The sequence below is a fragment of the Oryctolagus cuniculus genome, chromosome 15 (genome assembly GCF_964237555.1).
Source record: "Oryctolagus cuniculus chromosome 15, mOryCun1.1, whole genome shotgun sequence".
NCBI classification, from domain to species: domain Eukaryota; kingdom Metazoa; phylum Chordata; class Mammalia; order Lagomorpha; family Leporidae; genus Oryctolagus; species Oryctolagus cuniculus.
In genome coordinates this window covers 80,150,140-80,172,793 of record NC_091446.1, presented here as the reverse complement: position 1 = coordinate 80,172,793, position 22,654 = coordinate 80,150,140, and the positions used below count along the sequence as shown (strand labels likewise).

Sequence of the window (22,654 nt, the reverse complement as noted above, 5' to 3'; positions counted from 1 at the left end):
GTTGGGGGTTGCTGTCCTGAGCAGGGCCAGGCTGCCCGGGGGGACGGAGCAGTGTCCCCACATCAACTCTCCCCAAGAAGTCACCCTGGAACTGAGTCCAGGTGGCCTGCCTGAGAGATGCTCAGTGCTGTGAGTGTGCACCTGGGGCTCCAGGCACCTGGGACCACCACACCTCCCAGGGTTCCCCCCTGCCCCCCCCTCCCCTGTGCACTGGCAGCCTGAGGTGCTGGCTCCACACCTACCCCTCCTCTGTCAGCCCAGACTGTGGCCATCTCTCCACCACTCTGCTCCTGTTATTCTCCAAGTTCTGGCACAGCATGAGCCGGAAACCCCTATCCTCATGCTAAGGTGGGCTGCTGAGTCATGCCAAAGATGGCCCGAGATGGCTCCATCCCCCTAGGTCACTGGAGCCCACCTGCCAGCCATGGGGCCTCTCTCCCCGACAACTGTGGGAACAGCCTCCAAGTCTGCCTCCTGCCCCCAGGCCCCACTCCTCCAAGCACAGACCCGGGGGCAGGGCCCTCAGCTGCAGCCTCCCTGTGGTCTGTACTATGGGAACCCACAAGCAGGTTCAGAGCCTCAGAGACCACACCCCTGGCCATCCCTCAGACTAGGTCTTCAAAAGCCTTGAGCCTGGACCCTAGACCCAGGCACCTCCTGGACAACTGCCAGATGCCAGGCTGGTGCCCCAACCCTGTGGCCGCAGCTCTGGAATGCTGATGGCCAGGCTGTGTTGCCTGGGAGCATGGGGACCCTGAAACCACCCCCTCTACTTAACAGAAACAGAGACCTCAGAGTAAGAGTACCCAGTGGTTGCCCCACGTCCAGCTCTGTCCCTGCCTGTAGTCCTCAGTCACAGGGACACTAGGCTCTGGCTAACTGCTGACCAGTGCCTGCCTGTGACCACAGCTGGGCTCAAGATGGGGGCCTGGGGACAGGTGTGGCACCTCATGTTGGGGTTTCTGACCCCAGTCCCTGCCTTGGGGTGGGCTGGGGTGTGGAGGACTCACTGCAGGAACCGAAGCCTGTCTGGGACAATTCAGCCGCCTTCATTGTCCTCTTCTTCAGGCTCCAACAGTGCCGCTCCTTGGTGTCCCTGCAGCCGAGAGGGGACCCAGATGAGAAGCCCGGGTGTCAGTCACTGGGGGACCTGAGCAGCCTGCCCCCTCTCCCCTTGTCCCCAGGGAGGTGGGGTCTGGCTCTCACAGGCACAGTACTTGAGGCAGGGTCCCACGTCCTCCCCCAGCACCCAGGCCGATACCTTCTCATACTTCATGATGATCACTGCTCGCTCCGGGGCTCTGCCGGACCTCAAGGTGTCCATATCCAATCTGTAATACACACATGCACATGTGAGCCAGCACAGGGAGCCCTCGGGAACTGCTGCCCTGAGGGCTGTCCCCCTGGTCAGCTGGGTCCCAGGAGGATGACTTATGCAGAGCACAGGGACTAGGGATGGTTGGGGAAGGACAGCCCCCACATTGTCTCCCCTGCCCTCAGAAAGGATGCTCCTCCCCCAGCCTGGCATCCATGTGTACTCCAGGGAGTCCAAGTCTAAGGGTCTCCCTGGCCCGCTCCCAGTCCCCGCATCTCTGGGGCTCTCAGAGGCGAACTCACTGCCCCACCTAATACCAGCTGATCTGACACCTAGTTTTGAACCCGTGTCTGACACAGAATCACACCAAGGCCCATTCGACACTGATGCCCAGCACAGCGGGAGGAATGGGACAACTGTATACATGCTTTGCACACAGGGGCCCACTGAGAGCTCAGCCACATCACTCATGGAACCTGGCATGGGAGACCAGTGCCACCCACCTGGCGTGACCTTCCCCACGTCACAGGTCATGCAGAGATCCAGTCCCACTCACATCCGTCGAGAATCCATTCAATTCTATCAAATGTGCCTCCTGCCTACGCTACCAACAGCTGGTCAGTTGGGCAGTAGATGCACTACTGGACACTAGTCGCCTCCCAGCCCAGAGTGCGCATCCTCAGTGACCGTAACATCACAGAAGCCTGCCAGTCAATCCCAAGTGGCTCTGTTGTGGCATGGGTCAGGGTCCTCAGCCCTGGCTTCATTAAAGGTCACCAGAAGTGGGGCCTGTGTTCTCCCCAGGGCCCAGGTGAAGAGGGCAGGGCTCTGGCAGAACTGCCCCAGAACCAGGGGTGCCAGGGCCTTCTGCCGCCTGCCATAACGGTCCCAAGTCCCAGGCAACCTGCACCTTCTGCCCCTCCTTTATTCCTCTGCAATGTTATTGCAGCACAACTGTGAAGGCCTTTTTCTATGAACACAAGGTGGCACAGGGAGCCCCATCATGACCAGTCCTTCTTCCTGAGGTCCCCACACTCGGGGCTCCCCCTGCAATGACCTGAACGGAGACTCCCAGGGCTGCAGCCTCCTGTCCTACCACAGGCCCCACCCCAGCACTCCCAACCCCTGCTAACCCCCCCTGCTCTGTTCCAGCCCCTCTTCCCAGGAGTTGTAGGAGGTGGACACAGGGGGTCCTCCTGGGATGGAGGGCAGGGGAGCCGCCCGCTGAGCACCACCTGCATAGGACCTCAAGCCGGTGTGGCCCAGACTTTCCAGAGCAGGAGCCAGGGCCCTGTTCTGACACTGACCAGGGCTTCAGTCACAGAGCACTGAGAACTCCTGGGCACCAGCTCCTGAGCCGCATGCTGGTAACACCGAGCTGCTGCTGACCATAAGGACAGGGACAGCACGCATTGGTCAGGAACAGTCACAGGCCCGCAGCTCCCCGGGGTGCTGTTCTCCGGGACACACACCCCTGAGGGATGCAGGGGTCACTGCCAGCAGCAGCTCAGCCCTTCCAGCCCCTGGGCTGCTCATGGTCACCACGGGCTCTGCAGAGCCCAGGGACCCCAGCAGGGTTGGCCCAGCCTCAAGGGTTCCAGCTTAGGCTGCCTTCCTGCTGCTTCCTCACTGCCTACTCCGGGGAGGGGGAGCTGTCTTCTACTGTGGGGTGCGCATGTATTTCTCTGTGTGCATCACACGTGTGTGCCCAAGATGGGTGTGCTCCAGGCCTCCCCCGGGACTAGAAGCTCCACGCCTGAAGCACCCGGTCCTTGTCACTGTCACCTCATGGCATGCAGGCTACACTGAGATGGCACCAAGTGTCCCCCCATTTTCCCACCAAGCCTTGCTGGGCTGCTTTGGTACAGTGGAGGTGGGCTTGCAGTGGGCACAGCCCCATGGCAAGGCAGGAATCTACACTCCTTCAAGAACTCCTGTTGCCCTCAGTACAGTACTCACTGGTAAGGCTGAGACGATGGCCCCAGGCTGATGGGTTCAGGAGGCTCCTGGATGAATCCTGCTCTGGGTGACAAGGCAGCTGGCTGCACAGCCCCTGCCAACCTGGCCCAGCATGGAGGACGCCCGGGGAGAGGGATGAACTCACCTCTGCAACGTGGCTTCTGTCCCCTACTGTCAGGTGACGATCCCACCTGTTGGCCATCTCCTCTGTCAGGACCCTGGAGGTGGATAAGGAAAAAAAGATGCACCTGTCTCCAGCCCCTCCCTGCCCTGCCTCAGGCCCCAGGACAGCCTCTCCTGCTCACCCCATCATGGTCAGGGCAGTGACAACCCAAGTCTCATCTGCAGCCTGCCCGGTACCACAGAGTCCAGCGTCCCCATCCCCTGCACATGCACCACAGCACTCTCTGTTCCACTTCCTCATTGTAAGGAGCCCCTCCTGTGCCCAGGAACCCATGCAGGTGTCCCCCTCTGCTGTCCTGCCCTACCTTGACGCAGCACTCACCAACCCCTGGAGAAACTTCTCCCCAGACACGGGGGCAGGAGGCCTCCCTGCACCCCTTAAAGCCACGCGGCCATGGCGTTGTCCTGCCTGTCAGTTTCTTTCTAGTCCTCACAGCAACCTTGCTTGCCTCATCACCTGAAGGTCACGGACATGGGCAGTTTCTCTTTAGTCTCCCTGCCCTGCAGACTTGCTAGCAAACAGTAGAATGCAAATAAATACCAATAAATTGAAAAACATGGCATTCTCATACATTCGGTGTGGAGTTGAGGGCCTGCATGCCATGAGGGGTAGCCTGCATGCCATGAGGTGACAGTGACAAGGACCGGGTGCTTCAGGCACGGAGCTTCTAGTCCCAGGGGAGGCCTGGAGCACACCCATCTTGGGCACACATGTATGATGCATAGAGAAATACATGCGCACCCCACAGTAGAAGACAGCCAGGTGTTACCAGCATGCGGCTCAGGAGCTGGTGCCCAGGAGTTCTCAGCGCTCTGTGCCTGAAGCCCTGGTCAGTGTCAGGACAGGGCCCTGGCTCCTGCTCTGGACAGTCGGCCACACTGGCTTGAGGTCCTATGCAGGTGGTGCTCAGCGGGTGGCTTCCCTGCCCTCCATCCCAGGAGGACCCCGTGTCCACCTCCTACAACTCCTGGGAAGAGGGGCTGGAACAGAGCAGGGGGGGTTAGCAGGGGTTGGGAGTGCTGGGGTGGGGCCTGTGGTAGGACAGGAGGCTGCAGCCCTGGGAGTCTCCATTCAGGTCATTGCAGGGGCAGCCCCCGAGTGTGGGAACAGGTCTATGTGGGGCTCGCTGTGCCACCTAGTGTTCAAATAGAGACCTTCACAGTTGTGCTGCAATAACATTGCAGAGGAATAAAGGAGGGGCAGAAGGTGCAGGTTGCCTGGGACTTGGGACCGTTATGGCAGGCGGCAGAAGGCCCTGGCACCCCTGGTTCTGGGGCAGTTCTGCCAGAGCCCTGCCCTCTTCACCTCGGGCCTAGGGAGAACACAGGCTCCATTTTTGGTGACTTTTGATGAAGCCGATATGAGGACCCTGACCCATGCCACAGCTGTGCATCACTTGGGATTGGCTGGCAGCCCCATTATGTCACAGTCAGTGAGAACTGTGCACTCTGGGTTGTCGGCAACCAGTGGTCAGTAATGCATCTACTGCCCAACTGACCAGCTGTTGGTAGTGTAGGCAGGAGGCACATTTGATAGAATTGAATGGATTCTCGATGGAGGTGCGTGGGACTTGCTCTCTGCATGACCTGTGACGTGGGGAAGGTCACGCCAGGTGGGTGGCACTGGTCTCCCATGCCAGGTTCCATGAGTGATGTGGCTGAGCTCTCAGTGGGCCCCTGTGTGCAAAGCGTGTATACAGTCGTCTCATTCCTCCCATTCTGCTGGGCATCAGTGTCGAATGGGCCTTGGTGTGAGTCTGTGTCAGATCAGCTGGTGTCAGGTGGGGCAGTGAGTCCACCTCTGAGAGCCCTAGAGATGCGGGGGCTGGGAGCAGGCCAGGGAGACCCTTAGACTTGGACTCCCTGGAGTACACATGGATGCCAGGCTGGGGGAGGAGCATCCTTTCTGAGGGCAGGGGAGACAATGTGGGGGCTGTCCTTCCCCAACCATCCCTAGTCCCTGTGCTCTGCACAAGTCATCCTCCTGGGACCCGACCACCAGGTACCCGCCCACCTGGCTGTGTGACTGTCCCCCCTCTGACCAGGGGGACAGCCCTCAGGGCAGCAGTTCCCGTGGGCTCCCTGTGCTAGCGCACAAGTGTGTGTGTCTTACAGATTGGATATGGACACCCTGAGGTCCAGCAGGGGCCAGGAGCAAGCAGCGATCATCATGAAACATGAGCAGGTACGGGCCAGGGTGCTGGGGGAGGAGGTGGGGCCCTGCCTCAAGTACTGTGCCTGTGAGAGCCAGACCCTGCCTCCCTGGGGACATGGGGAGGGTGGCTCAGGTCCCCCAGTGACTGAGACCCAGGCTTCTCACCTGGGTCCACTCTCCCTGCAGGGTCCCCATAAAGAGGCCCAGTTTCATCTGGGAGAAGAGGATGATGAGAGTGGAGCGCTCGTCCCAGACAAACTTAGATTCCTGCAGTGAGTCCATTGCACTATGATACACCCAGGGGAGGGACCAGGGTCAGAAACCCTGCCATTAGGTAGCACACCTGTCCCCAGGCCCCCTCCTTGATCCAATCTGTTGTCACAGTACAGGCACTGGTCAGCGTGTGGCCAGAGCTGATGACCCAGTGAGTGAATCAAAACTGAAGGCAGGGGCCGGTGCCACGGCTCACTAGGCTAATCCTCTGCCTTGCGGTGCCGGCACACTGGGTTCTAGTCCCAGTCGGGGCACCGGATTCTGTCCCGGTTGCCACTCTTCCAGGCCAGCTCTCTGCTGTGGCCAGGGAGTGCAGTGGAGGATGGCCCAAGTCCTTGGGCCCTGCACCCCATGGGAGACCAGGATAAGCACCTGGCTCCTGCCATCGGATCAGCGCAGTGCGCTGGCTGCAGCGCGCTGGCCACAGCAGCCATTGGAGGGTGAACCAACGGCAAAAGGAAGACCTTTCTCTCTGTCTCTCTCTCTCACTGTCCACTCTGCCTGTCAAAAAAAAAAAAAAAAACTGTAGGCAGAGACAGAGCTGGACATGGGGCAAACACGGGGCACTCTGCTTCTGAGGCCTCTGTTCATGCTAAGTAGAGGGGGTGGCTTGAGGGTCCTGCCCTGCTCCTAGGGGACACAACCAGGCCATCAGCATTCCAGAGCTATGTCCACAGGGTTGGAGCACCATCCTAGAAGGTGGGCAGTTGTCCAGGAGGTACTTGGGTCTCAGGAGCCAAGCTAAAGGCTTAAAGAACTGGCCTGAGGGACGGCCAGGGGTGTGACCTCAAGGCTCCGAACCTGCCTGCAGGCTTCCCCAGTACAGACCAGGGCAGAGGGGTTTGCAGCGGAGGGCCCGGCCCCTGGGTCTATGCTGGGAGGAGTGGGCCTGGGGGCAGGAGGCAGACTTGGAGGCTGTTCCCACAGATGTCAGAGAGAGAGGCCCCATGGCTGGAAGGTGGGCTCCGGTGACCTAGAGGCATGGATCCATCTCAGGCCATCTCTGGCGTGACTCAGTAGCCCAACTTAGCTCGGGTATAGGGGTTTCTGCCTCCATGTTGTGCCAGAACCTGGAGAAAAAGCAGGAGCCGAGTGGTGGAGAGATGGCCACAGTTCGGGCTGACAGAGGAGGGTGAGGTGGGAATCAGGCAACTCAGGTGGCCAGTACATGGTGGGGAGGGTGGGTGCAGGGGACCCTGGGGGTGTGGTGGTCCCAGGTGCCTTGAGCCCCAGCTGCACACTCACAGCACTGGCAGCAAGGGCTCCTGCCTGGCCCTGGGCTCCCTGTGCTCACAGTCCAGCCCCTGCTGGGTGTCTGCCTGCAGCATGGCTGCCCCCTCCCTGCACTTCTCTGTGCCCTGGGCTGTGCCTCAGCAGGGTAAGGAGGACACAGGTCCTGTCCCAGCCTTGCTGGGAAGTGGACCGTGCGAGGTTCAGTGCCCATTCTCATGGTGTTGTCTCTCTTGCCTTTCAGTAAGCAGAAGCCACCCAGGCCTGGATGCCTGGCAATGCAAGGGGTAAGCTGACCTTGGCCATGGACTCTTCAACTAGGAGGCAGAACTAGCAGGCCTCTGGGTATGGGCAGTGGTTAGGGGAGTGCCATATGGTCCTCCAGGGACAGCAGTCCCCAGGAGATCTGTTGAGGCCCACATGCCCCAGTGTAGGCCTGCAGCTCTGGGGTCCCCGCCTGTGGGCCACTATGGCCCACTTGCTGGATGAGATGGGACTGGCTTGAGGATGGCTTGTCCTGTGGGCAGAGCCCAAGCCCCTGAGGCTCCCCTAGTTGGAAGGTCTGGGTGCTGTGGTCTGCCCCTTTGCTGGCTCCTCCCAGCTGAGTTGTCCACAGGCTCCTGAGCTGCATCTGTGGCCTCTCCAGAGGACACTGCTGGGCTCACACCATCCTGTCTCCATTCCCAGTGTAAACATCAGGAGGGCCGCCGACTGCAAAAATGGAACAAGATGCTGCGAAATTTCACCAAGTACCGCAGCAGCGAGAAGGTGCCTGGACCTGAGGGCCCCTGGGGACCACTGGGGGTGGAGCTACAATGGATGGTGCCCATCGCTGTGCCTCTCAGACACAACTGTCCTGCCCTGAAAGGACACAGGTCATCTCAGCCCAATGCCCTTACACCCAGGACACTGTCGCAGAAGATCCAAAGTCTCCCCCAGGGCCACTCCCAGATGCAGGGCAGGCACAGTTCCTGGTGCCCTGTGGGGGCAGTGAGCACACAACAGAGACTGCACTGAGCCCTCGGCCCCCCTCTCACTGTTGGGTCAGGAGGCCCAGGTCCAGGCAGATCTGGGGACACAGCACAGAGCCCAGGGCTCCCCTTCCTGCTGTCTCACCCTACGCTCCCCCCCAACAGAGGGCCTGAGGCGGGTCTCACCAGACCCTCCTCTCTCCTGTAGTTCCACCGGAGAATTGAGAAAGGCATCCCCACCCAGGTGCGCGGCAAGGTGTGGGCCATGATGCTCTCCGTGGATACCAGGAAGGCCCAGAACCCTGGCAAATTCGAGGTATGGCTCTGCACGCAACCCGAGGCAGCCCAACCTGCTCAGGCCTGGTCAGGAGCCCGAGGCTCCCGCGTGGTGGACAAGTAATGCCAAGGAGGAGTGGTCATTTGGTTGGGGCCCCCACCCGGCCCTCCCCTCTGCCTCATCCATGTCTCCCCAGAGGCCTCCTCCATGTCTCCCCACACACAAATGGGCCTGGACACAAGGATCCGGTCAGGGCCACAGCCCTCATCCCTGTGGTTCCGCCTTGCCTCTAGGCCCAGGACTGCCCAGTGCCATTGTGCTGGGTTCTGAATGCATAGAGAAGGCCTGGAATGAGGTGGAAGTCCTGTGAGCTAGGGCCCTCAGCTGGCTCTGTCCCAAACGGCCCTCCCCACACCTGCTTGCGTGTTTCTTATGCTCACCGGGCCCTGCCCTCACCTGGGCCTTCTCATGCCTGGCCTGGCCTCAGCTCACCCAGCCCCCACCTGGCCTGCTGGTTCCATCGGTCAGAGTCAGCTCTCAACTGCTTCTGGGAATGAGGGCTGATCCATCAGAGGGCTGGCCCCGGGCTGACTGTCACCTCCCTGGCTGACATCAGGGAGCAAGGAGCAACTGAGCCACCAGCCCCGCCCTCCCCCAAGTCTTCAAGTGGGGGCTGCCCCTGGGGCCAGCTCCAAGTCCAAGAAGGGTGTCCACTCTCTTGATGGAGCTGGGGCTCTCCTGCAGGGGGCAGCCCTGAAGACTGGTCAGGGTGAGGCTGACTCCTGTCCTGTGGGGCCTGAGAGCCCAGTGAGGAGGCTCGGAGGCCTGATTCAGTCTCTCCTGCTCTGGGAAGGCAGAGGTAGCACAGAAGGACATTGGCAGAGGCCCTGGCCTCAGGCTGACTGTAGCGGGTCCGCAGTGGCCCCTCTGCTGGGCACTGGGGGTGGCGTGGGCCCTAAGGTGAGTGGGGAACCCCTGACCTTCCCTGGATCAGGGGAATGAGCTGCCCCCAGAAAAACTCTCCCTGCCAACCAGAAGGGCTGATGTGGATTTGGGGTGCTTGTGTGGCAGTGGGGGTTGGCTCATCCTGAGGCTGCCCCCTCCCCCTCGGCCCTGCCCTGCAGGAGATGAAGGAACGGGCCAGGTTGTGCTCAGATCAAGTCCAACAGATCGATGAAGAGGTAGCACGCACGTTCAGAAGTCACATCATGTTTCGAGAGCGATACGGAGCCAAGTGAGGCCTCTGGGCTGCAGGGGTCCCGGGGGAGGGAGGTACAAGGGTCCTGGTACACATGGGGTCCTAGGAGAGACTTGGGCTCAAACCTAAAGCGTAATTGCTCTAGGACAGAAAAAAATGGATCCATGGCCTTCTATTTATACTGAACAGTTTGCTTTCCCAAAGACACTTTGGTGAGAATGAAATGAAAAGGAACACAAGGGGAGACAGTATTTACAAAATATATAAAATGAAGTTTGTAAATCTAAATAACAAGAAAGCAAATCAGGGTTCCCTGCCCTGACATGGGCCAAGGCTCAGGAGGGCCCCTGCATGACGGCACACACAATTCTACTCAACGCATGAACACACACTTAGCACCTAAAGCACAACGGGGCACCAGTGCACAGCTGTGAGAATGGGGGAACTAAGACCACTGAGGACCCCGGGTGCTGGGGACAATGTGAGGTGAGCACCACTCTGGTTCATTGCAGGAACAGAGCACAGCGCCCAGGCCCCCGGCAGCACCCAGGGCCATTTCTCACAATGAGAAACACACACATTCCACACGAACCCCCAGCACACACGCACATGTAAACAACCACCAGAACAGCTGAGTGCACAGAAAACCCTCACGCAAGATTCAGGGTTGTGTTCACAGTCACTGGACACAGGACTAGCCTGCATGATGCTCAGTGGGGACACGGATAAGCAACCCGTGTCACAGCTGAATCCGAGAATGGGATTCAGTGAGAGGCAGGACGAGACTCGGCCCTGGGCTCACCTGGATGCATCTCAGGTGCATTCTGCTAAGAGAGGACGCGTCCCTCAAAGGATACACGTGCTGTGATCCACTCACAGGACGTCTGCAAGAGGCCAAACCCTGGGACACACAACAGGGCAGTGGTGGCCACGGGCTGGGGGAGGTGGGGAGTTTGGCCACAGAGGCTCATGGGGAACACATAGGCCACAGGAGCTGCTCCCTACCAGAATGAACGTGCATGGGAGGCTGACTCTCCACAGCTTAGACCCACGGGACTGCACCTCCCACAGTGGGACGCTCACCTGTGCAATGAACACCCACCTGGGGAAATGAAACTGCACGTGACTGCACCATGGGAGATGTTAGTGTCCCTGCAGGCAGCACTCACCCACACGGTGGACAACACGCAGGTGCCCTGATGATGTCACTGCTCATGAGCAGAGTATCACGGGCCCTGCGTGTAGCTGTCAGGCTGTGTTAGGCAGAGCCACACGGATAGCCTCTGTCCTTTCTCTTCCAGACAACGCTCCTTATTCGAGGTGCTCCTCACATATTCGATGTACAACCCCGTGAATATTCTGGGATCATATCGCAGGTGCTATCCCGGCAGTCCCTGCAGGGCACCCTTGGCCACAGAGATCCCAGCCTGTGTTGAGGGGGCCTCTCTAATCCACAAGGCAGAGACTGAGGGGTAGAGTTCAGGCTCATGGCCTCCTTGGCCCCAACCTCAATTCTGGGGGCAGAACGGAAGCCTTCTCCTGGGCTGGGCTCTGTTCTGGCCCAGGCAGGCCTTACTATGGTGCTTCTTCCTCACATCTGCAGTGGGGCCCAGCAGGGCACCTGTGCAGCAGAGAGCTCCAGAGGCCATCACGGGTGTGCAGTCTGCACTCCCACAACAGTCTTCCCCTTCCTGACATCTGGGGTGGGGCTCATACCTCTTCTTAACCCTGCACAGGCTGCGCTCAGTCCCTGCAGGATTCTCTCCAGGAACTTTGAGAGCTGGCATGTGCTCCAGTCCCTGAGATCCTGACACCCAAGGGGCAGCAGTGGGGCCTGGTAGTAACGCTCAGCCCTCCCAGGAGAGGTCACCTTTGCCATGTGAGATCATCCCAGCTGGGGAAGTCCCTCTGATGTGTTTTGTGTTCTTCCAGGAATTGGGCTACAGCCAAGGCCTAAGCCATGTGGCAGCCCTGCTGCTGATGTGGCTGAGTGAAGAGGATGCTTTCTGGGCCCTAGTCCAGCTCATGGAGGACAGCCAGCACGCGATGATGCATGGTGGGTGATGGGTGTGGTGGGCGTGGTCCGTGCAAGTGCAGGGATGGGCATGCAGACAAGTGACTGGGACATTGTCCCTCGCTGGCTGCTGCGTGCATAGGGCAGTCTCCCTCAGAATACTTCCTTAGAAGCCAGGGCCGGCAGAGGGCCCAATACCAAGCCATACCCCTCACTTCCCATCACACAAAGGTCCTGTGCCTTGTCTTTGACAAATGACCCTTAGGTCCGTACTGGCCTTACTGCTTTACATCTCTCTACCGAGACTTCCACCCAGTGAGCCACACACCTGCAGAAGGAGCATCCATTCTATGGTGACCCCTCCACACCTCAAGTGACCAGATGGCCCTTAGGCACCCAGTGTGACTGCAGTCAGCCCAGCAGTCAACTAAGGCACACTGCCCTGGGCTGTCAGCTGTACCCCCCTTCCCCTGATGCTCCCCTGCCTGTTAGAGCCTCCCCTGACCCTCCGTGTTCAGAAAGACCCCACCCCAAGCCTTTGGCTCTCCAGCTTTCTTGGGAATACACCCTGAATGAGGGCTGGGGGGTTGCTATTACTCAGATTTCTACACACCAGACTCCCCAAAACTGGAGCGATTCCAGCACCACCTGAGAGATATCATGCATCGCGTGCTCCTCTCCCTGGAGAAACACCTGGTAAGTAAACATCTCCTTTCTCCTCTCGGGGCTCTGCGTTCAGGCAGGGGAGGACAGAGAGGGGTCCTGACTGCTTCCTGGGCCAGGGGAAGCTACGTCCTCACCAAGGCTTTTCTTCGTTACTGGAGACTGCGGCAGCTTGGGTGCTGGTTTGATTTCCTGCACTTGGTCCCCCAGAGTTTGCGTAGATTGAAGGGAAACGCTGTCCCCAGGGCAGAGTGGACTGAGGGACCTGTGTCCCTTCAGGAATCTGCATGGCTGGGAGAGGGGATGTACCTGCTGCTGGGCTTCCTGCACCCAGGGGCTCTGCCACAGGGCACAGATTAGAGGGAGTCAGGCCTGGGCCCTGGGCCCTGGGCCCTGAGTCCCCTCTGCCTCTTCTTAGGAGAAGGAGGGTGTGTACCTGGAGGACTACACCGTGCACTGGTGCATCCAGGGCTTCCTGGATGGGGTAAGTGCCCCGGGGACCCCTTGCCCAGGGAAGCTCCTGCCCCAGTACCTGGCTCTGTTGACCTGGTGGCCTCTGACTCTGAGCTCCCCCAGCCCCAACAGACACAGGAGGGAGCCTGCTGTGCAGACCAGGCAGGCCCTGTCCTGCTGAGGGTGGTCCAAGCTGAGGCTGAGCCTCAGGGACAGCAAGGAGGGGACAGGTCCCACCAGGACCCATCCTGAGAGCCTGGCAAAGGCCAGAGCCCTGCAGTGAGAGGCAGGAGATTCATGGACCCCCAGTGGCAGAGGCTGGTGTCAGCACAGCCCAAGGGCTGACCCATCCCCCAGGTCCCTGGTGTGTCTGGCATCTCCAGTGTGGCTTTCAAAGTGTGCAGAGCAGTCTGGGTGGCTCCGGGGTCCTGGATAGGTCTTGGTGCTCTTTCTCTCTGGGCTTCTAGGGCACAGCTAGGATGCCCTGTAACACTGCACACTCACCCACTGTGGGCCCTGCTGAGGCCCTGACACACGGGGTCCTCCAATGCCTCTGTCCCCAGTTGCCGTTCCCCCTGGCACTTAGGATGTGGGACATCTACATCCTTGAGGGCACGCACGTACTCACCATCATGGCATACACTGTCCTCAAGGTCCATCGAAGTAAGTCCTCAGGGCCATCAGAGGCCATGGTGCTGGGGATGGAGGACTTGGGGGGGTCTCATACTTGGCCTGGGTGAGCAGAACCTGGGGGAGGGACGAGTTTTCTGAGTTCTTGGTCAGCTTAGGGGGCATTGCAAATCCCATTTCATTTCCAACCCCAAAAACTCCAAAGTCCACTGGGAGAAGTGGCCAAGGTCATTGCCCAGGAAAAGTGGCCCCTGATCAGTCTCCTCTAGGGCTTGACACTCATGGGTGTCCAAGGGGGTCTGCAGACCATGTCTGGTGCAGGGACAGGGATGGAGCAGCCACCATGGCTGCACCATCCCTATGACGCCTCCCAGCCTGACACCCACCACCATGTCCAGAGCCCGTGTTGAAGATGCCCCGGGACCACATCCAGGAGTTCCTGCATGTGTTCCTTTCCCAGTGCCTGGCTCTCTTGACCTGGTGTCCTGTGACTCTGAGCAGGGCTGAGCTTCCCCAGGCCCAGCAGACACAAGAGGGAGCCTGCTGTGCAGACCAGGCAGGCCCTGTCCTGCTGGGGGTGGTCCAAGCTGAGGCTGAGCCTCAGGGCCAGCAAGTGGGGGACAGGGCCAGGGTCAGGGTTTGGAGCAGGAACAAGGATTGGAGCAGCCATGGTGGCTGCACCATCCCTAGGGCTCCACCTAGCCTGATGCCCGCCCCCATGTCTAGAGCGCCTGCTGAAGATGTCCAGGGACCACATCCGGGAGTTCCTGCAGGTGACCCTGAAGCAGGCCTGGTCACTGAGCGAGGATGCGGTCATCAGGCAGCTGCAGGCCTCCATGCGTGAGCTGGGGAAGCTCCAGTGCCTCCTGCCTCCCGAAGGTGAGTCCAGCACACGGCCCCGTCCCATGCTCCCTTGGGGGAGTCAGTAGTGGGAGTGCCAGCCCTGGCAGCCCTGCCCAGGGTCTCACCTCTTCCTAGTCCTCCTTGACCTCCCCAGGCTCAGCAGTTCTGCTTTCAGGAGCTTCTGACAGCATGGCCTGGTGGGGCCTCGGGCAGCTTCCCTGGATCCTCCTGCGGGATGGTCCAGCTGGCACTGGATCTCCTTCAGCCATCTGAGGACCCCTGGAAGGCCCAGGTGCCCTGAGCCCAGTTGTGGGGGCTGAGTCCACTCCTGTGAGCAGGGTGGGTGCAGAGGCAGGCGCTGGGGGCCCCCACGGCAGAACCCAAGTGCAGCTGAGTGTGGGCTCTGCAGTCCTAGCCTTGGGCCAACAGAAGTCAGTGGGATCCGGAGCAGCACTGGCCTCTGGGCTCTGGTGGGCAGGGGTCCCCGTACTCGTCCCTGCTGCTGCTGCTGCCATCAAGGACCTGAGCGCCTGGGTCCCCATGAAGAGCAGAGATGGGTCTGTCCCAGCTCTAGAGGCTGGCAGTGGGGGCCCAGGTGCAGGTTGTTCAGGCACTGGGGAGGCCCCACTGTGCTTCTAGGTACTGCCTACCCTGGTGCTCATGGGACAGAAGCAGTGACAGCCCAATCTCACCAGGAAAGGCACAGTGGCCCAGGGGCAGATAACACAGGGCACTCCTGCCACCTCTTTAGAAACTGCATTCCCTGTCCCTGAGGGCCTGAACCAGACTCCATGTCTGCCCCACAGCCCAGCTCTCACCCCCATCATCTTAGGCTCAGTTCCCTTCCTACAATTCAGGAGGGACTCAGATGCGGGTAACTCAGCCAATGCACTGTTAGGGCCCAGGATTTCAGGTGGGGTAGGTGATGGGGTCCTGAGTTGGTGCCAGCGGTCCCCAGAGATGAGAGAGTGAGGAGGGGGGCTCAAGGAGTGTCCAGCATGTGGGGCCTTGCAGGAAGAACCAGAAGTGTCCCCGTCATTCCCATGGCCCAGGCTGCAAGCACTTTTCCTTTTGTGGCCAGAAGGCTGGAGGTGTCCTGAGCGTCACACCAAGTGATGGGGACCCCAAGGGTCACGTCAGGGCAGGCACCCTGCAGGCCAGATGGTGGCCATACAGAAGCAAAACCCATCTGTTCTTCCAGCAAAACCAATGGAAGATGGCAGCCCGGCCCTGTAGGTGCCACCTGGCTCTCAGGAGCACGCTCCCCCATCAGTGTCCCTCAAGCGCAAGACCATCATTGAGGAGAGCAAAGGGTGCCACCCCGCTGCTGCAACTCCCCAGGAGCCAGCATGGGCTTCAGCTTCTGTCCCCGAGGGGACCAGTCCTCTCGGATCTGCCGTTCAGCCCGACTTCAAGCAACACGCCAAGGAGGAGAAGGGCAGTCATGGCAAGAGCAGCACCCAGCCCCATGTCCCAGGCTCCTCCATGGGGGCCTCAGGGTCAGGGGGCACCACCAGCCTCTCGGGCCCACAGTGCTCCTGGGTAGATGAGCTAGGCCCCCTCCAGCGCTGGACTTCCCTGACCAAACTCAACGTGACCTTCAAAGATGATGACTCCGACTCTGACGACGAGGAGTACTACAGCGGCCTGGAGGAGAAGTAAGAGGAAGAGGAGGAGGAGGAAGAGGAGAAAGACCAGGCTGCTGAGTGCCCTGCATCTCCCTGGCCAAAGCTGCTGCGAAACCTGTGATTCCTCCTGCTGGTGACGATTTTTGAAGAGCATGATGAGGGAGGCCGTTAAAGAGGGTGCCTCCCCGGAGCCCTCATCCCCAGCCTTGTCTGTGAAGCCCTCAGAGTCTCTGCGTGGCCCGGGCCTCTTGGCCCCACAGAGCTTGCATAGCAGGGGAGACCTGTCCCAATGGGGGGGCCTCCCACATCTCAGCCCGCCTGTCAAAGGCGCTGATTTCTGGCCCCTGGAGCTGGGTGGCCAGCAGGATCTCAGGGCCCTTCCCCCACCTGCCTCAGAGCCCCTGGATCCCGGGCCCATGCAGGCTGTGCCAGCCCTGGGAGCAGGGCTGAAGACGCCTACCCTGCTTGGGAGCCCCATGCACTCTGGGGACACTCACGGGCTGGAGCCTGCAGGAGCCAGCTCTGCACTGGGAGACCAGGCCTGTGTGCCCTCCCTGGCTCGAGGCCTCCTTGCTGCCCATTCCATGGAGGAGCTGGATGTGTGTGGGCACCTGGAGGGGAAGAAGAGCCCACCAGGTGTCCAGCTCAGACGGGCCAGAAGCCTAGCCTGTCTGAGCACAGCAGCCTCCCCCATGGACAAGGCTCCTCTCTGGAGCTCCTCTCCACCTCCCTGAACAGCCTCACCCTAGCTCAACTCGGCCAGAATCTAGCTTCTCTATGCCCAGTGGACTCCCTGATTGACAAGGTTCCTCTCTGGAGCTCCTCTCCCACTCCCTGAGTGGCCTCACCCTAGCCTATCTCAGCCAAGGATCCAACCCACTGCCACAGTTGCTATGGGCACCCTCAGAGCAGGAGATGAGATAGGACACAGACCCAGGCTCCTGTGGGCTGCCACATACCCCTCTGGCCTTTGTGAGGGAACCCGGGAACTTCTGCCCCCTTGTTGATTGTATACTAAATTGTTTATTTCAGAATGTATTTGATTTTGTGACCCCTGGAGCCGAGCTGCCACACAGGGTCCCTGCAAGAGGCTGGAGGTGCCACAGCCTCCAGATGCAGGCAGAGACCTGGCTCAGGGTGCTCCATCAGTTCCTGAGATTGACCTGTGCCCAGCGTGGACCAGGAGAGCACTGGAGGAGCAGCAATGGCTGGGTACATGTGGCCTTTGGGACAGTTCAGGAGTGTGGGCCCAATCAAGGGACCAGGCCCATGATCACCTCTGTGCACTGTCCTGGGTGTGTGGGCACCAGGTTCCCACTCTTCTTCCCTCTTTGCTTCCATCCTCTCTGCCCCTTCTCACAATCCAGCATCTCATGGCCTGAGCCCGTGAGAGGACCCCCAGGGCACTTCTGACCACAGACCAGGATGCCAGTGGGTGGAGGCAGCCCCAGAATGTCCAGGTGGTCCTGGTGGCACACCTGGCTGGCCAGATGCCCACATGCCCTCTGGCAGCTCAGGCCTCCTGGGCTGCTGTCACAGTGGGTTCAGCTTCTCCAGGTCATGCTGTCACTAGGGGTCATTAGCATGGAGAATGTGTCCCCTGACGTTGGGAGAAGAGACTCCTGGCTCAGAGGCTCCTGGCCTGGAGGCTCCACAGGGAAGGAGTCTGGAACCCTACCTTGGGCAGAGAGAGCATCCCAGTTCTCCAAGGGTCCCTGACACTTGTAGCCTCTTCCTCAACCCACACGACCTCCAAAAGGCGACTAGGCCCTGTTCATCAGAAGCCACCTGGGTCATCCCAATGGGGCAGGTTAGGCCATAGCCATTTTCCCCTGGGTCTGGAAGGCCCAGGATTCTCTAGCTGTTGAGTCTGGTTTGGAGTGACCACTCTACTCCGTTCTTGAATGAGCCATGGCTGTGTCAGTGGCAGGACCCCAAGGGCTCAGAATCGCTGGTCCCCACAGGGTGCTTTTTGCAGAATCACGCTGAGGCCAGAAGCTGACAAGATAGAGGGTGACAAGTGGCTACTGTGCTGATGACTCATCTCTCCAGGCTGGAGAGCCACAGCCATGGGCCAGTCCTGAGCCTGCTCCTGTTCTCCAGTGCTCAGGGCTGGTCCTCTTGTTCCTGGGAACCATAAGGCCATATTTTGGAGTCTTCACCTGCTTCTTCTGCTCCTTATCTGGGGGAAGATGTGAGCCCGATGATGAGCTTGCAGGCAAGGTTGCTACAGGGCAGCCAAAGTGGATGGGAAGGCCCCTGTCCAGGTCAAGGCTGTCCTGTGCTCCCTGCTCTGCCCTGGCTTCCTGGGTGGACCACAGTGTACTCAGAGATGTGCAGGCAGTCCACCTGTCCAGGCGCATGCCCTAAACAGTGTTACTAATGGGAACGCACACCTAGAGACTTTCCTGGTGCCTATGGCCTCGAACCATCCACCCCTGGTCAGCCATGTGCAGGGTGACCCGCAGGCATCTGTCTCCATTGAAAGCCACCTGCCTTTGGACAGTCCTTTGCCCTCCCTGGAATGGAGATTTCACAAAGCTGGTGTTCTTTCTTAAGAAGACTTTCTCCATTGTATCACTTTGCTTTCTTGTCAAAAGTCTGTATTCGTGAAGGTCTCTTCCGGGGTTACCATTCTGACACTCACTAATCCCACATTGCCATGATTGGCTGTCTCATAAGTTAGTGAAGCTGTGACACGTCAGTCCTCCAGTGTGTTCATCTTCAATTATGGGCAGTGGGATCTTCAGGGTATCTTCATCCCCACATACATTTTAAAATCAGTTTGGTAACTGTAAAACATCTTGATAGGATTTTTTGAAGATTTATTTATTTCAAAGAGTTACACAGAGAAGAAGAGGAAGAGTGAGAGAGCAAGAGAGAGGTCTTCCATCTGCTGACTCACTCCCCAATTGGCCACAACAGCTGGAACTGTGCTGATCTGAAGCCAGGAGCCCTGACCTTCATCTGATTCTCCCATACGGATGGTAGGGGCCCAAGCACTTGGGCCACCATCTACTGCTTCCCAGGCCAGAGTAGAGAGCTAGATTGGAAGAGGAGCAGCCAGGACTCAAAGCAACGTCTATATGGAATGTCAGCACCTGCTACACCACAGTGCTGGCCACATTGATAGGATTTTGATTAAGACTGTGTTGGTCTATTCAGTGAAGAAATACAGATATCTGGGCTAGATTGAGTCTTCCAATCCATGACCATAGAATGTGTCTCCAAATGTTTAGTTCTTCCTTGAGACTTTTTTAGGAGCTTTGTGGTGATCCACATAGAGATTTTGCATATTTTGTTGGAAGTATACCCAGATGTTTCATTTGTTTTGCTACAGAACACTTTTTTTTTAAAATTTCCATGCATAGTTTTCTCATTAGATTCATTTTCCAAGAGCCCTCATATGTTAGTGTAGTTCTTTTCTTACATGCTGCTCTACACATCTCTAGTTCTGACTTGGTCTTGCTCATGCACTTGCTCATCTTTTTCTCGACACACACACACACACACACACACACACACATCCTCTTTCCTTCCTCTAGATTCACCATGGTGCCTCCCTGCATCGTAAGTAAAACAAAACAAAAGTGTCCTAGAAGGCTCTGGTATGCTTCCTAGGACACTACCCCAGTACAAAGGAGGAGAGGTGTCTCATTACTGCAATGAGTGGCTTGCTTTGGGGTGAACACACAGGAGTTCCATATGGCCTCCACTGACAACAAGCCAGGTCTCTCTAAAGACAAGTGAAGATGAAAAATCTAAGTTCCCTATTGGGCCTTGACACCATCCCAAGGAGGGTGCTGCGGTTCTTCGTTTCTGAATCAAGAAGCTGGAAGTGTAGGCTCCACACTTGGCCTTGTCTTGTGATAGGGTGGGACTAACTAGGGTCTTTATGTGCAATCCAATGACTGTTGACTAAGTGATTTCTGTCTTGCTTGGCTGTACTTTTCTTGATTCTTTGACAAGAGAAAGCAGGCTTTGGTTATGGCTTATTTTGTCTACACTTGTTGGGACTTCTGAAATGCTGGCTTCTTGAGTTCTCAGTCTGAAATATGTAAGAACACAGAAAAGCCAGGAAATTCACCACTGTGTGATTTCTTGGGTGCTAAAGTCCCTAGTTGGTCTGCCTTCATTTCTATACCTTTCAGTATTCTTATCCTTGTTTTCTAAATAATAGCCAATTTTTTCAGTGATCATTAGTGGGAGCAATAGAGAAATACCTATTCCACATTCCAGAATCAGGAGCTCTAAAAAGATATTTTTAAACAAAACATGTACTACTTTATTACTTACTGAGGAGTTGACTCTACTTTTGCTTGGGTAGGAGAAAATATGCATGATATAGCTTCAGATACAAGTTATGGTATCTCCCCAGCATGCAGTCCATCAGAGGAACTGGCCTTTAAGAGACTGCTCACTCTAGTGACAAAGTTGGATGGTTCCATTTCAGTGTTAGCAAAGCTGACTTTAAAAAAATCTTATATCAATGATTCATGAACCCTCATTTTAACTATCCGACCTCCCCACAAATGCTCCCAGGGTTGTCTTGAGATGAATTGGCTTAGTGGCTCTTGTCCCTACAGTGAATACCTAGGCTGTGACAGTCTTCTGCATTAATCTACCTGCCCCACCACCACCGCACACACACCTCTGAACAACCCTTCCTCTCTGAGGACTGCACACATCTCTCCTATAATGTTCTCATTTTCTAAAAGAACACATTGGAGCATTTTGATCTTAGTTCCTTCATGAACTCACTTCCATGATACCTGACATTTTCACAGGAAACTGGTCCCAGTCCCCAGGGAAAAGAAAGCTTGCTTGGTAGGAGACTGCAATGACCTTGCTGCCTGCTTCTCCATTCCCTTAACTCTTTGCTTCTGATGTTTCAAACTCCAGTGAATGATGAGTCAGCCACAGTTACATACATATTAACTTGGGTAACCCTACAGCAGAAATAGCACCAAAATGAGTTACTAATTCTGGTGAGTCAATAAGTAGAAAGAAAGGTAGGGAGTGGAGTGGGTGGATGTGAGGGCAGATGCTTAAATGGAAGACTGTGGCTGCAGGTGACTCTTGGAGAATTCTAGAAAGGTGACCTGATGAACAGAGAAATTGCTTCAATTTATGTTAGAGGACATTTCATTTCTAAACCAACATGCTTGCACAAAGTGACTTTCCATCTTGACATGAGCACAGACAATATTTGGAAAGGCAGATTTCAGGGAAATGTGATTTAATTGTTCATCAGATTAGGCCAGCCTCCAAAATGTCATTTGCTGCTCTCTTCTGCCAACTGGACCTAGTTTCACACTAAGAGGACTTTAATATCAGGGCCCAGGAAGATTGGCACCTCCCGAGATCTAAAGTGGCTCAAAGGGGATTTTCTCCTTGACACTTGAACTTCATCAGTTAACCTGCCTCTCTGTAGTTCTCCAACACAGGCATCACATGATGTATTTATTTTCCTGCTTCTTGCACCCTCAGCCTCAGAGAAAATCAACCAAATAAACAAAGAGTTGAGCTGCATTTTAACAGCATTTCCAGAGAGATCTTTCAAAGTTTATTTGATACTGGCTGTGTTTATAACATCACCTGTTATTTTCTTTCTCCTGTTTAGTTCCCTGGTAGCCTTAGATTTAAATATCAGGCGAGGGACTTAACATCTACCTCTGTTCCTCATGTATAAATCACAGCCACAAAACCCTTCATCCTTCTGTTCACCCCACCTTGTAATGAGCTAAGAATGGGAAGGAGATGCAGCCTTCAGAGCCTGTCACGCTGTGACACATGAGCAGAAAATGCCATCTAGAGAGAGGCTGGGTTCTGTTCACAATAAACATTAATACAAAAGGAATACAAAGCCACAGTCTCGTGTCCTGTCTGCAAAGCGTGCCTTTGTTTAATGTGTCTTTTCCTGAGCAAAGCAAGCTAGGACATTTAAAGTCAAGTTCATGCAAATGTTTAAGCAATGTGGCTAGGGGTCCGTGTCATGGAGACATTGACCAAGCTGTTGTCACCAAGTATTCCCCAGGCACTGCGGCAGCAGATGTGACTTTGGGCTTCTGCAAAGAGCAATTCAGATGCGTCTTCCTCCATTGGAAAGCACAGAATCCAAGACTAAGTCATAGTGCTGGCATTAAAATAAAATAAAATAAAATTCAAACACATTATACATAAACAGAAGACTGTACTTAGGTAGAAAATGTCCAAGCCCCAAACATGCTTTGAGTAGAGTCAATAAAAATCTCACAGAGCATGCAAAATAAGGGGTCTTCATAAAAATTAAGTAGAAGGGGCTTGAACAGAATTTGTAGACATAAAAATCAGGTTAGGTTTTCATGCTTGTCTTGATCAGTTCAGGGAAAATTCATAGAGGGGTTATTATTTCTGGATTTGCTTTTAAACATTTTAATAACATGAAAGGCATGTTTAGGATAAGTTGCCATTTCAGATAAGCATTAAGTAAATTCACTGATGTGACTAGCCCGGGGTGGATTGTGGTTTAAGAGACATGGGGGATTAGGTGAAGATCTGACTGTGGATTGTAAACATGCTGGACTCAATAGAGACCCAGGAAACACAGCAAAAGTATTGGCAAACCTGCTTACGTGGTTCTCACGAGAGGTTTCTGAGAGACAGCTCACCTTGCACATGCCATTCAAAACCACCAAGTTTGACCAGAACCTATCCTAAATGGAAGGGACAGACAGGAAGCAAGTCCCTGGTGGATTGAGTTATTCCTGTTTTAACAGTCAAACCAGACTGGCTTAGAAGGCCAACAACAAGTTCTTGGACCCTGAAAATTTAGGGAGGAAGTGTTTGGACAACACTGAAATCATTCAGAATCAGTCATCCT

At 56.4% G+C, this 22,654-nt stretch overlaps 1 protein-coding gene and 1 long non-coding RNA gene across 5 annotated transcripts; both read left to right on the top strand.

Annotated features, from left to right (window-relative positions):
• Positions 1–4,931: 4,931 nt before the first annotated feature.
• On the top strand, positions 4,932–12,296 carry LOC127482736 (USP6 N-terminal-like protein). Of its 4 annotated transcripts, XR_011382558.1 has the most exons (9): positions 4,936–5,070; positions 5,573–5,642; positions 5,799–5,884; positions 7,360–7,402; positions 7,803–7,883; positions 8,295–8,402; positions 9,488–9,597; positions 11,494–11,617; positions 12,177–12,282. XR_011382558.1 is itself a non-coding variant. In XM_051830704.2 (8 exons), the coding sequence occupies exons 2-8, from the start codon at positions 5,580–5,582 to the stop codon at positions 11,035–11,037; spliced, it is 666 nt and encodes a 221-aa protein (XP_051686664.2). In that variant the 5' UTR covers positions 4,932–5,070; positions 5,573–5,579; the 3' UTR covers positions 11,038–11,447. The 4 variants fall into 4 exon arrangements, 3 of the variants coding, with proteins under 3 accessions (XP_051686664.2, XP_069914186.1, XP_069914185.1); XM_051830704.2 differs by lacking the exons at positions 11,494–11,617; positions 12,177–12,282 and adding an exon at positions 10,863–11,447 and having other exon boundaries at positions 4,932–5,070; XM_070058085.1 differs by having other exon boundaries at positions 4,935–5,070; positions 11,494–12,296.
• A 1,765-nt stretch (positions 12,297–14,061) lies between these two features.
• LOC138845416 (uncharacterized) lies at positions 14,062–21,931 on the top strand. Its single transcript, XR_011382559.1, has 2 exons — positions 14,062–14,200; positions 15,366–21,931. It is a non-coding gene; the product is annotated as an uncharacterized lncRNA (long non-coding RNA).
• The last annotated feature ends 723 nt before the right edge of the window (positions 21,932–22,654 follow it).

Coding starts and splice junctions, on each gene's coding strand:
- LOC127482736 (XM_051830704.2), top strand. CDS start 5,580: ATGGACACCCTGAGGTCCAGCAGGGGCCAGGAGCAAGCAGCGATCATC. Junction 5,643..5,798: donor TCATCATGAAACATGAGCAG/GTACGGGCCAGG, acceptor CTCTCCCTGCAG/GGTCCCCATAAAGAGGCCCA. Junction 8,403..9,487: donor AGAACCCTGGCAAATTCGAG/GTATGGCTCTGC, acceptor CCTGCCCTGCAG/GAGATGAAGGAACGGGCCAG.